Below are 14,505 nucleotides of genomic sequence, written 5' to 3' on the forward strand. Positions count from 1 at the left end.
TCACATTCACAACGTTCTTAACTGAGTTTAATATTTTATAATTTAATAATTGACTATTTGACTATTTGCACTGACTTTAGTTTTACTTTAACTTTTACCTCTGTCGTTCTTTTGTGCCTCATTCTGGTCAAATGTTTGTTTCAAACTACTGGAAATTCGAGATCAACAAGTTAATCTCAATAATAACACTCAGAATTTTTTTTTTTATGTGGCTGCTCATGGAGACCAATTGAAAATCACACATAGAATCCATGTTGGACCTTGTAGCAGCTGCTTCTGGGCTTTTGCCCTTAAGATGAAGACAATGAATTAAATCAATTAATCAATTAAACCTCAAAGATGTGGCTGTTTTTTCTTTCCAAACGAGTCTATTTGTTGCAGCTCTACAATCTTATCTTGAAGAATGTACACGGAAACAACCATGTAGTTTAATCTCCTCGTCAAGATCCTTTCAATTTATTATTACTTCATTCATAGTTTAATTATATTTAAATATTAAATTCAGTACCATAAATCTTATTGTTCCCATGAAAAAAGTTTCCTTACTAAGGACTGACACCTGAACGTTCATTTAACCATTGACAGATTTTATTTGGAGTCAAAAAGAAAAGGAAACTTTAAAACCTCCTTAAATTCACTGAGGATGGATGAAGGGAAACACACACACACACACACACACACACACGCAAATGGGAATGTTGATGAAAACACACAACAACAGAACAGGACTCGTCATGTGCAGTCGTCTGAAACACATGAAGATCCAAACTGATCAAGATTGAAGTTTTATTTTATCAAAAATAGATCACAATTGAGGATTTTCAAAATAAACATGGCAATAATCAAAAGGTGGAACTGAAAACCAGGAAGCAGCTTCAGCTCTGAAGCTCTCGCTCTATTGCTTTGTCTCCTCTCTGCGTGAAATGAGAGAGTTTGGTGAAAAGGTCTGATGATGATGCATGAAAATAAGATGTGATGAAAACTGAGCATAGGTGGATTCGTGGAAGTCTTTCATTATTATTGATATTATAATTAATGCACACACAGTATGCAGAGCAACGAGCAGCTCAGGTCCAGCGACCTATCAAACCTCCACTTCTTATCACTGATGACCAGAGAGTGGACAAACATATGTTTAACGATGATTCAGAACAAAGTTCAACACTTTGGGAAAGGTTGTGTTGTTGTTCAAATATCCATAACCTGGATATGATTTCCCAAAATGTGAAACTTTTCCTTTAATTGTCTGAACCTTGTGTCGGATACAAAAATCATCATCAACTTCAAACATGTTCTTCTGAATAAAGTAAAAAAAACCTTCAAACTGAATTTACAGCATCGCTAGACTTTATGTTTCATTAAAGATTACATCTTTTGAAGCTTTGTGAGGAACTGACTCTGCCTCCTTGGTTCGATGGCAGGAAACCATCTGAAGTACATTATTGCCTTTTAATTCAATATCGCTGACATTCAATCACACTGACTTTGAAAAATAAGTTAATAAAATGTGCAAATAAAATATAAAACCCAAGTTTATACAACCCAGTTAATTTGATACATTTTCATTTTTCCAACTTACTAAATGGCAGTTTATCGATTATTCGACTTGATTTAGTTGCACCAGAAAATCACAGAGACATAAAAACCTCAGGTCTGACGACTGTCTTCAGATGACGTCATTAAAGCTTCTGTCGATAATGAGCAAACACTGAGGTAGATGATTATGATTTAACAGATTTTACAGCATTCTGATAAAAAAAAAACATAAAAAACACAATCAGAAACATTCAGAATTATCAAACAAAGTGTCGGTGTCTGCGATGAATTTCATTTCAACTGCTTCGTTCCTGTTCTCCAGCACATTCGTCTGTTTCATCAGGAAAAACACGTGTTTTCATCTGAGCTAGTTTGTTTTTACTGAAGCGAAAATAAAGAATTTAAATGCTTCTGCAAAAATTTACTAAATAATTCACAAGTTAATCGATTTCTCTCAATATAAAAAAATAACAGTATGATACTTCAAAAATATAGATTTAGAAACTCACCCCCGTGGTCGAACAGAATTATTTGAGTAAACTTGATATCGATGAGTTGTTGTTGTTCCCATATTTCAGTTCAGAGTCCAACTGGTTGTCCTCTGTTTCCATGCGTTACTCTCCAGACACGCAGTAATAAGTTGTGGTTTGAACGCGATATGCAACAGACGGTTTCTTAGTGAAACATCTGGAACATGTGGACGACTCCGTGTTGTAAACACACGATGATTTAAGTAACATTCGTTGTACCTCCGAGTTCTAACGTAGCTTCGCTCTGTCGGGATGTCCTCTTGTCGGAAGGCGTCTCATGGCTGCGTGTTTCCCATGAGTGTTGTTTTAATTCACGTTCGTCAGTGGAGGAAAGATGAAGATGAAGAAGAGGAGGACGGACAGAAGCAGAGATGTTGAACTCGAGACATGAAGAGAAGGTGGAGGAAGTTTTTCACCTGGAAACAAAAAGCAGATCACAGTTATTATTATTCAGAAGGTTTGCTTCCCTTTACATTTTATTTCTAAAATCTGTTGTTTCCTTTTCGATGATTGAAAATCACTTTGACTCAATTAGTTTTTTAATAAATAATGAGGTGACGTTAATCAATTATTAATAATTAATCGACTGATGTAAAAAAGTATCACCCAGTGTAACACGTGTTTATGTATTTCAAAGATTTACTGTAATATAATGTTTATTAAAAGATCACTATGTAACTGTTACTGATCAACAGCGCCCCCTGCTGACACACACAGGGTGATTCATTCTGTTGTGGTTCAGAATTCTTCATGTTTTAACAGTTCCCTACTGAATGTTGGAGATAAACTCAGTTTTTTACTAACTTCTGAGTCTTTTTAACTGATCTCAGTTCAGCCTCACTTCCTCTCACAGGAGATCAAACCTTGTTCTGACTCTAACATGAAACCAGCTCATTAACGTGTGTGTGAGGAAACTCTTCCTGATGTGAACATCTGACTTTACAGGTTCAAGAATCAGGTTACAACATTCACATTATGGACATAAAGGACACAACTGGACTTTACACACACAGACACACACACACACACTCTAGGCCATCTTCATCACACAGTCACATGCTGAGGAAGCTGCAGCCAAGGACACGACCAACCAGCGGCCGTCACTCCCTGTTTATTTTATCTTTATTGTTACTGTACAACAACAACCACAACGACGACAACAACAACGACAACAACGACAACGACCATGAGAGTAAATATGTGTGTACATTAGGGTTGCAAAGGGGCGGAAAGTTTCCGGTAAATTTCCAGAAACTTTCCGGAAACTTTCCATATTAATATTCCATATTCCATATTAAGCTCTGGCATTTGGGGAATTTTGAAAAAAAAAACAACTATGCAAATTAAACGCTGAGCAATAAAAACATCATTCAAAACTCTATTTTAAAGATGTATGGAATGCAGCACACGCTGCACGATGAATTTCAACCCTCCACTGTGCATTCTTCTATACTAATAACTGCTAGGATAATTCCCAGCATCCTGCACACTACAGCAGGGCTGATTGAGGCCTGCTGTAGTGTGCAGGACTAGTCAGGTAAGTTTCGATGATATTACTCGGGAAAATATATTAGCATGCTGATTGAGGATTGTTCATCTGTTCATCCAGCCTATTTCCATTAATTTATCCATCAATTGTAAAATATTTTTACAGACTATTCCAATTGTTTGGCTAACTATTTGTATCTCTGGCATTGCATTAGTGTTTTTTTACAAACTATTTTCTCATCTTATTCTACAGAACAATGCCACGTGCACTATCTCATGTGTGGAGACATTTCACCCCAGCCAATGTGGAAGGAAAGGCTGTGTAAATTTACAAATACTGTGCAAACACCTATGTTAAGAATGACACAAATATGCAGAAGCATATAGTCATAAGTCAAAAGTAGTCATAAGTGCCCAAAAGTTTCCTCAGGGCTCAAATCAGCCTATGACACAACAAAATGTTTATATTTATGTCTGTATATGACAAGGTAAATACAGTTAGTATGAATTACCCACAACATTTCCAGTTTATTCCCGTTAATTCCCGTTAATTCCCGTATATATTCACGTTAATTCACGTTAATTCCCATGGAAAGTTTCCAACTTTGAATATTCCCGGAATTTTGCAACCCTAGTGTACATAAATAAAGTTGGTTTAATCAAAGTTTTAAATAATGAGAATCAACAGTTACAAACGTCACTTATTAAAGAGACGTTAGAACAGAACCAGACTTTAAACCTGAAACTTCCTTGGGTCTAAATTCACGATGTCAACAGTTCGAATCCCTTCAGGATGATGTCATGTGCATGTTGTGATCCCATTACCGTGGCGACCCGTGCCCAGCAGCAGCTGATGGTTTCATGTTGTGCTGCTCAAGGTTTTCTGGGATTCATCAAGTGTGAGTGACATAAGAGTCTTTAAATAAGTGTGACCTCTGACCTGAGGGAGCACGTCACATGGAGCTGGTGGACAGACACATGGACACACAGACACACATGGACACATGGACACACAGACACACATGGACACACAGACACACATGGACACAGACACACAGACACACACAGACACACAGAGACACACATGGACACATGGACACACAGACACACACAGACACACAAAGACACACACAGACACACACAGGTTGCACAGTTTGGAGACACATGATCTCAGTCCACTCGTAGCTGCTGGACAGATTCTCTCAACTCTGACAAAGACGCAGACAACAGCTGTCAGAGTGAAACTCGTCAGTGTCGTCCGAGGGAAACATGTTGACCTCGACCTGCGTCCCCACATAGGTTCAGAGAGGACATGTGGGGGGGGACACGGTCAGTGACACCGCCATGTCTCCTGCTCTCTGTTATGTCACAGTAACATGTAGGACGAGCAGCTTGTGGTTTCTCTCCTTCCTGTCTGACTCTGATCAGTTTCATCTGCGTCTCATTGTTCTTTCCTTCAACCTGTTCACGTGCACACACACAACCTGCACACGCACACTCTGCACACACACAACCTGCACACGCACACTCTGCACACACACAGTCTGCACACGCACACTCTGAACACACACACAGTCTGCACACACACAACCTGCACACACACAACCTGCACACACACACACAACTTGCACACACACAACCTGCACACACACAACGTGCACACACACAACCTGCACACACACACCCTGCAGACTGACTGACAGCTCAGTTCTTACACAGGCCAGAATAAACCAAATAGTTCATTATTTACAGCACAAAACCGGCCTTGTATAAAAGATGGAGCAGGTTCAGCTCAGTGCAGAGGTCACAGGAGGTCACAGGAGGTCACAGGAAGTCACAGGAGGTCACAGGAAGTCACAGGAGGTCACAGGAGGTTACAGGAGGTCACATGAGGTCACAGGAAGTCACAGGAGGTCAGAAGAGGTCACAGTAGGTAGCAGGAGGTCACAGTAAGTCACAGGAGGTCAGAGGAGGTCACACGAGGTCACAGGAGGTCACAGGAAGTCACAGGAGGCCAGGGGAGGTCACAGGAGGTCACGGGAGGTCACAGGAGGACACAGGAGGACACAGGAGGTCACATGAGGTCACAGGAGGTTACAGGAGGTCACAGGAGGTCACAGACGTGAACAAAGCTCAGGACTGTTTAACTGACCACAAACTAATTGATAAATAACCTGTACAAGCTAGTTTGCTGGTGGAATCATTTTATGGAGAAATCAAATATTTTGAGTTTTAGATCCTCCCAGGCTCCTATAACAAATACCTGTGTAAGTATTTTTATTTTGTAAACAGACTTTCTTAAAGTTAATTTGTGATCATCCTTCTTCTTCCTTATGTAAAACCTGATGTGATGCAGCTGCTGCCATCTGCAGGCCCGCAGTGGTACTGCTCCAGAGGAACATCAGGCCTGTTTGAAATGAGTGAACAAACATCAGGAAACGTTCCCTCAGTTTGACTTCGACACTTTATCTTTACAGTAGTTGTGTCTGGTTTTGAGTTTTGAGTCATAAAGATATATTCTATGAGTAGTAATCTGCCTTGTTATGATCAGATTCTCCACTTTTCCTGACCTAATGGAGCCGGTCAGTTACTTGAGAAGATAATTAATGGATCAGTTGATCATAAAACAATTATTGGTTCGATCGATATATTTTCTTCGTACAGCTTCAGTGAACTAAGTGACGTCAGTGGTTCAAATATTTAACACGAGTCTAGAAAATAAAATAACTGAGGAAAAAGATCAAATATGAATTCATGCAAACATCAACACATGTTAATAAACCTTTTGTTATGACTCACCTCAGTTTGGACGTCGTTCGTCCATCGTCCATCAGATAATAATCCAAACATGAACATGTGACCATGTGACCTTGTGACCTTCACACGGAAGAAACGTCTGTTGTTATGATTCCGTCAGTTCATTTTAAAATATTCCACTTTTTTTATCAGCAGGTTTGGTTAAGTGCTTCGTCTCTGGAGTCCAGATGTGTCCAGATGAGAAAACCCCCCAGACAACATGTCACCTGTTGTTTGTTTGTTTGTGTGTTTTCAGTAAATTAAATCCTGGAGAAATGAACTCTTGGTTGATTGAGGCAGAAAATGAAGTGATAAATAAAAACATAAGAGTGTAACTGACACATGAGCTGATTTGATCAGTTGTGATTGTCAGTATTTTTTTTGTTTATGGATTAAAAATGAATTTTATAAGTAAAAATATAACATTGAACTGGAAATTTTAAAAAACGCTCTGAAATATGAACTTTTGAATTTCATGTGGATGTGATTCTTTTTTCTTGAAGATTCTTGAGGAAAAACATTTTTTAAATTAAGTTCAGTTTTAACTATGTGGATTTTGACAGTTTTCAAAGTTTAATATTTCAACATTAGAGGCTGAATAGTTTAATCACAGTCAATTTCATTTGAACGGATTAAAGATTTAAGCTTGTCCTTATTTTTTCTTCTATGCACATACATATATATATGGATATATAGAGTTTTCATGGTTATGAAGCTAAATATCAAAGTTTTGTTGGTTTTTCACTGCGTTTGAATTTAAATAAATACTTTATCTAAACATCTGAATCAGCTCATGGTTTGTTTTACTCACATCAATATCTGTACAGTTCATATTAGTTCAGCTCCTCAAATCCCGAATGACAGTATTTGTCTTGTTTTTCTTATATTTGAATCCTGTTTTGATTTTTCTACTAAAAACACAGGAATTAAAAACCTCAGTTTGATCTCTGTGATCTTTGTTTGTCATTATTTTTTAAATATTAAATCCTAAAACACAGATGATTCTAATATCTGCTGCTCACTGTGGATCGTGTGTGTGATTCTTTTTCTCATGTGTGTGATTCTTTTTCTCAGAGTGAATAATCTGCAGCTTCAACACGGACTAGTTGTAAATATGATATTTGACGGTTTCCAGTCGACGCTGGAAACGACGTCCCGCTCGTCAACAACATGGAGGCTTCACAACATGGAGGTTCCTGCCCTACTCCTCCATCCTGCGTCCCCTCGTTCCTGTGGCAGACAACACAGACACGTCTGGGAGGTTGCTATAGAAACTGCATCCGCCAGAAGAGGATGCAGGAACTGTTCTCATCCACACGGGGGCGCTCCTGCTTTGGAGAAGCTGTGCCTGGTTTTCATAACAAACAGGTTTAACCTCCTGAAGTCTGCGCACGTGCACGTCAACAACACAGTGCACGTGGCCTTGTTATTGTCTCTTTGTGCAGAACTCAAACATGACGTCACAGGAGAACCGGTCAGTCTGATCCGACTCTGAGCCGGACTGGAAGGATGGATGGAGTAGGTCCTCACGCGTCTCCGCTGCAGAGCGACAACCAGGTGTGAACTTTGACCCTTCATCTCCAGGGACAGGAGACGCGTCACCGGGAGACAGAAGAGAAGAGTTCTGCACCTGCTGGACCGGCCGGGTTCGATCCCTGGTTCCGTGCGGGCAGGAGCAGGAAGCTGGACCGGCTCCATGTGCGCGTGCACGGGCCGGCTCACACGTCGGTGAACTTGCCCGTGCACGCCCTGTGCGGGCTGCAGTTGGTGTGTTTGATGGAGTCCAGGTCCCCGCTGTCCAGGTGGTCCTCGCTGTCCAGGGGGTCCCCGCTGTCCAGGTGGTCCGCGGACCTGCACAGGGACGGGTCGCTCCTCTGGACCTCCCGCTGCCCGCAGGTCACGTGCGTGTACCGCAGCTGCTCCTCGTGCTCCGTGTCCCGGTGGTAGAAGTAGTTGAAGTTGGACACGATGACCGGAACCGGCAGCGCGATGGTGAGGACCCCGGCGATGGCGCACAGCGAGCCCACGATCTTCCCCCCGATGGTGACAGGACACATGTCCCCGTAGCCCACCGTGGTCATGGAGACCACCGCCCACCAGAAGGCGTCCGGGATGCTGCTGAACCCCGAGTCCGGGTCGTCGGTCTCCGCGAAGTACACGGCGCTGGAGAAGAGGATGACCCCGATGAAGAGGAAGAAGATGAGCAGGCCCAGCTCCCGCATGCTGGCCTTCAGGGTCTGGCCCAGGATCTGGAGCCCCTTGGAGTGTCTGGAGAGCTTGAAGATCCTGAAGACCCGCACCAGGCGGATGACCCTCAGGATGGCCAGGGACATGGCCTGCTGCCCGTTGCCCTGGTGCTCCGCCAGCTCCAGCCCCAGGGTGATGAAGTACGGCATGATGGCCACGATGTCGATTGTGTTCATGATGTTCTTGAAGAACGCGGGTTTGCTCGGGCACGCCAGGAAGCGCACGAGCAGCTCGAAGGAGAACCAGATGATGCACAGAGTCTCCACGATGAAGAACGGGTCCGTGAACGGGTTCGGCTTCGTCCCGCGCGCGGTCCCGTTCCCCTGCAGGTGGTCGTCCGGTGCACGCGCCTCCTCCCTGAACTCCGGGAGCGTCTCGAGACAGAAGATCACTATGGAGATGAGGATCACGAGCACGGACACGATCGCGATTCCCCGCGCGGGACCGGAACTCTCGGGGTACTCGAACAGGAGCCACACCTGCCGCTGGAGCTCGTGCTCCGGCAGCGGCTTCTCCTCCTCCTTGATGAAGCCCTCGTCCTCCTTGAAGTTCTCGAGCACCTCCTCCCCAAGTTCATAGAACTTGATCTCCTCCATGAAGATATCCACGGGCACATGCACGGGTCTGCGCAGCCGGCCCCCGGACTGATAGTAGTAAAGGATGGCATCGAAGCTGGGTCGGTTCCGGTCGAAGAAGTACTCGTTCCTGAGGGGGTCGAAGAAGCGCATCCGCGTGCTTGGGTTCCCAAGCAGCGTGCACGGGAAGTGCGCGAGCGTCTTCAGCTGCGTCTCGAAGCGCAAACCGGACACGTTGATGACGACCCGCTCGCAGCAGTCCTGCGGTCCACTCGGGTCCGGGGCGAACCGGTCCCGGGCCAGAGACACCGTATCATCCAGGTTGTCCCCGGGCACCACGGTCATCGTCCCTGCCCCCCGCGGCGCCGGTCCCAGCTCTTCGGCCCGACTCCTCCAAGTGTCCCCCCCCCCTCCGTGTCCTCCCGGTGCCGGCGTCACGTCTGCGCGTGTACCGGTTCCTCGGACATGGTCGTGCCCCCCCACCCGCACTCTTCACGCTCACCTCTCCGTGCACACGCTGCTGTCGTCTGGACTCCACGGGCTCATCCACTGCATGTGAAGCAGGCTCTCCCCCCGACCCCACCCCCCTCCCCGAGCTGACGTGTGTGTGCACGCTCTCTCACGAAGGGACACACACACACACACACAGACACACACACGCACTATTCAGCAGCGAGCCTTCACAGCACGAGACAGACACGCGTCGTGCGTAATGAGCGTGTTGTCCCCGGCGTGGCACAGCCTCAAGGTTACCACAGAGCGGATGTGGACGTGGACCTGCAGTTTAGACGCGTAAATGCGCGTTTGGAGACGTGGAGGAAGGATCTCGCGCCACATTTCATGCACGACTCGTGTGATCGAATCCGCGATGTGAGGAGAACCTGTGGCTCCGTCCTCTCTCTCTCCTCTCTCTCTCCTCTCCTCTCCTCTCCTCTCCTCTTCTCTCCTCTCCTCTCCTCTCCTCTCCTCTCCTCTCCTGTCTCATCCCTCTCTCTCTCTCTCTCTCTCTCTCTCTCTCTCTCTCTCTCTCTCTCTCTCTCACTTGTTGTCACGCTGCAGCCTTTTCAACACCAAACCGTTCTGACATCTCCACATCAGCCCTCACGAGCCGGAGCGGATCCACAGGTTGTTGCACGACTCACAGGATCCGGGTCAGATACACGATGTGCACGAGAAACAACACGTTCGTGCTGGATCTCAGGAGTTGAAGCAACGTGTCAGTGACATGAAAGGTGAAGCAACAGGGGGGAGCAGAGGGAGAAGCTGCAGGATGGAAACCAGGGAGAGTTTCTGGTCTGCAGCTCAGACCAGTGACGTGTTTTCCTAAAATAGCTGGATTTCTCCCAGGGCTGCAGGAAAAGTTTCTTTTCCCATGGAATGACCCGAGGGAGCTGCAGAGCGAAGATGGAAACACGAGGCGGAGAGAAAGAGATGATGACATGAAAACTAGAAAACAGACTCAGGCTGAACAGAGAGTCACTGAGAGTCATTCAGAAAATATGAGAGAAACTTTTTGATGAAAAACTATACAAGAAATGCAACAAAAGACCAGTTCCCCACATGAATAGTTTCAAATATCGTTATGACAACTTCTTCAGACTCAATTCAACAGAAGAACTTCATCAACAACATTTTGCTGCACCAGGAGACGAGGAGTTAAGAAGCAGGAGCAGAACATCCAGAGGTTGTGGTGACGCCTTGTCCTCCATGAAGAGACGAGCAGAGGAAGTTACAGGTCTGGACAGGTGAGGAGGCGTCAAACCACAGTTACCAGGGTTTCAAAATGAACCAGGTGTTGAACTGGGAACCAGCTGCTGAAGAGTCTCTACACAGACGTGAAGAAGAAAGATGTTTGTGATCTCCACTGATTTGATGACGTCCCTGTTAGGACCCGGCTGATGAAGCACAACATGAATCCAAGTTGTTTATTGAAGGAGGAAATCCAGAGTTTACGTTTCTTCTTCCTCAGGAGAATCTCTCCACTTCAAGTTTCCAGCTCAGAGTCAATAAACACGACTTCACTCTGATGAAGTCAAACACAGGTGTAGTAAAACAATAATCCAGATCATCATGAAAACACTTATAACCCGTTTGTTTCCTGCTCAGTGTGAATAAAGTTTTTTCCTGTTTCCTTCGTCACTTTCTGTTGAAGTAAATATTGTGAAGTTCCAAGTCCTCTGCTCCGCCTCCTCGTCCAATCACAGAGCTCTTTAAACATCCACAGGGGCAAAGAAGGGACACGGCCCTATAATCGCATGATGCAACTTTTCCACTTTGAATATGAGCGTCTCCCCCCCCCCCACCACCCTCGTCATGATTCAGTCCCTGAAACCAGTCGACCTCTGTCTGGCTCTGCGTCGCTTCCTGTTTCCTGCTGTAACTCACAGTCGCTGCTTCTTCCTTCTCCTCCTCCTCTCGTCCACATGTTGATCAGCTCTGAAGCTTTGAAACCTCTGGACTCAGCTCTTTGTCCCTCACTCGCTCCAGGTTTCTGTTTCCTGTTGGACCGGCGGCGAGGCCTCGAGCGTTCACGTCTGGGCTGAGGTCTCCTCTCACGTCACAGTCAAAGCTTGAAGGAAACATCAGACTCCTGCTCAGGGCAAGAGCAGGTTCAGAGTTTCAGTCTCTGAAAGAAAGAATCTCCTTTCTGTGTTTGACTCAACAGGAGACTAAGGTACAGTGGCACTCAGGGTCAAAAAGCAAACAACCCTTCAGGACAAACAACATTTCAGAAACCAAATTACTTCTTTAAGAAAACACGACATTCTGAAAGACACGTTCCGTCTTTTCTAGAACAATTGTTCTGGTTCTGAACACGTTTAAGTGGAACTGATGTTTTAAGATGTACATTTTCTTAAATGTTATATTTGAGGAAAGAATCGTCATCAGTTTCTAGACATAATCTGATAACGTAATCCAGTGCTGGTGCTAACACTGATTATATGAAGTTGTATAAATGCTTCCTCAGGAAATTGTGTTCAGTTATCAGTGGATGATGAAAAGTATTAATCAGTAAATGATCAGCTGATGAGAGTAAAGTCAGAACCAGTGGTTTGTGAAGAACAGATTCACAGAACTAACTTTCCCATGATGCCCTGCTGTTTGCGACTGTGAACCGTCACCGCCTCACATGGCGAGAACGTGCCGGACGCCACACGTGACCCGGGGCTCCGGAGGTCAGCGTCTGGCTCAGTGAGACACGTCAGCAGTGCTGGGATCCACACAGTCGAGCCTCGGTCACCGACCAGCACTTTAAAAACAGAAAAACCTTCAGTCTACGGAGGAGTTTCCCACATTTAAAGTCTTTCACTGTCAAAATAATTGATGAGTTTTTTTCTAGGTCATTGCAAAATTTCCCAGCTCACGAGGGTCTGATGATAAAAACATTTCATGTGTCGCTGACGAGAGGCAGAAGCTCGTCGCCTCTGAAACAACAACACACACATTTACATGTTCATCACTCATCTGTTGATTTGACAGCATGAATGTTCCTGTGACGTGTTTTCAGAAGTGTAAGTGTGGACGGACATTATTAAAACACATTAATATAAACATATGAACGTGGACGTTAACCCTCCGTCATTTACCATTTAACCAACTTCCTCTTCAAGCTGCTGAAAAGCAGAATGAGGATTAGACTGAAGGACGGACGGACATGTCGAGCTGCTGATGAGATAAGGAGCAGGAAGTGGGTGAATGTCTCAGGGAGCTGATGAGAAGCTCTGGGGAATCCACAGGAAGAGGTTCCATCAGATCTCACAAAGACCAGGAACGTGTCTGTGGTGCATTTCTCTGTGGTTGTTATGTTTTTAATCTCCTGATGGAAAAAGCTTTGATATGTGTCACTGCCGACATGTTGTGGAGCCGCAGCGTGTTCGTATCTCTGGAGGATAATCGGTTCTGTGCATCAGGATTTTAGTGTTATCTCTGAGTGAGAGAAGAGAGTCTGACATTAATTCTTAATTGAAGTCACTGACACGTTCAGGTTCGTTAAAGGCCGTTCTTCTTCTTCTTCTTCTTCTTCTTCTTCTTCTTCTTCTTCTTCTTCTTTTTCTTCTTCTTCTTCTTCTTCTTCTTCTTCTTCTTCTTCTGTGGCAACCCCAAGGTCCCTCCAACCATCTACTGTGTTGGTGCATCTCATTTTAATAACATCAAAATCATCACAGTTAAAGGAGACCTATTATGCCCATTTTACCACAAGTTGATATGGTTCCTTGGGGTCTTAATGAAATGTCTGTAACATTTTTTGGTCAAAATACCACAAGGATCATTTAAAACAGCAGCCTTTTTACCCTGTCTAAAACAGCCCTCTTCAGATTGACCTGTTTTGAGTCCCCCCGCCCCCCCCTCTCCTCGCCCCGCCCCCCCCTCTCCTCGCCCCGCCCCCATCTCACCACCCCGCCCCCCCTGTCAATCACACACACACACATCCACTTTCACGTCTTAAATCTCTCCTTAGCATATTTAAGGTTGTTAAAATAATTTTAAGTCACTGTCCTACACATATATTTATGTATTTGTTTGTTGTGTTTCTTCATTGAAGCTACAATTTTAAAACTACAACACCTTCTGATAAGGATGTACATTTATTTAAATACATGCATTAGATATGTGTGTATACAGTATTTAATTGTATGTGTATATTTATTCATACAGGGCATATATACACAGACACACGCACACACACAGACACACACACAGATAGACACAGACACACACGCACACACACAGACACACACACACACAGGCAAAGGGATGTGGGGGCTAGCTTTGGAAGCTAACACTGCTGCAACTTTTGCGGCAAAATGCACTTAAAACCCCGGGTATGAGTCTATTATAAAGCGAGCGACGGAGGCGGCAGCGAGCTGCTGGTGACCGGCACCGTTTCGTGCAGCTCGGGCTGCGTGGAGCAAATCTGTAAGAGCCACAAAAGTTATAATGCACAGCTCTCTCCCCCCCTCCTCCTCCTCCTCCGCTTCGCCACCCGGGCGCTGAGCGAGCCCCCGGCACCGGTACAATGCAACCGGAGACCGGGGGGGGTCCTTGAACACGTTCCGGTGCTAGTTTCTAACAAAGACAGACACACACAGAAGCTACGAGTCGGGTTAGCCTCCGAGTGCATTGTTTTCTATGTAAACGTGCTGCATGCTCGGGACGCCACACACACACACACACACACACACAAGCTAGACTCCGAGAGCATTGCTCCTCCACTCCGGACCCTGGGATCTCTCCCCCCACCTCCCAGTGCGATGCTTCCCGGGTGGGGGGCCACATGCAATACTGCTGTAAATACGTTCACAAGCAACCATTCCAGAAAGTGCTGGAGCTCT

The 14,505-nt window shown here is 45.1% G+C and overlaps 1 protein-coding gene across 2 annotated transcripts; it reads right to left on the reverse strand.

Moving 5' to 3' along the window:
* Positions 1 to 8,068: 8,068 nt before the first annotated feature.
* LOC133006496 (potassium voltage-gated channel subfamily A member 3-like) lies at positions 8,069 to 9,517 on the reverse strand. Of its 2 annotated transcripts, XM_061075669.1 has the most exons (2): positions 8,198 to 9,517; positions 8,069 to 8,158 (listed from the first exon to the last, which is right to left on the reverse strand). In XM_061075669.1, the coding sequence occupies exons 1-2, from the start codon at positions 9,515 to 9,517 to the stop codon at positions 8,069 to 8,071; spliced, it is 1,410 nt and encodes a 469-aa protein (XP_060931652.1). The 2 variants fall into 2 exon arrangements, with proteins under 2 accessions (XP_060931652.1, XP_060931651.1); XM_061075668.1 differs by having other exon boundaries at positions 8,069 to 9,517.
* Between the last annotated feature and the right edge of the window lie 4,988 nt (positions 9,518 to 14,505).

Source organism: Limanda limanda, chromosome 1 (assembly GCF_963576545.1).
Source record: "Limanda limanda chromosome 1, fLimLim1.1, whole genome shotgun sequence".
Classification (NCBI taxonomy): Eukaryota; Metazoa; Chordata; class Actinopteri; order Pleuronectiformes; family Pleuronectidae; genus Limanda; species Limanda limanda.

Coding starts and splice junctions, on each gene's coding strand:
- LOC133006496 (XM_061075668.1), bottom strand. CDS start 9,517: ATGACCGTGGTGCCCGGGGACAACCTGGATGATACGGTGTCTCTGGCC.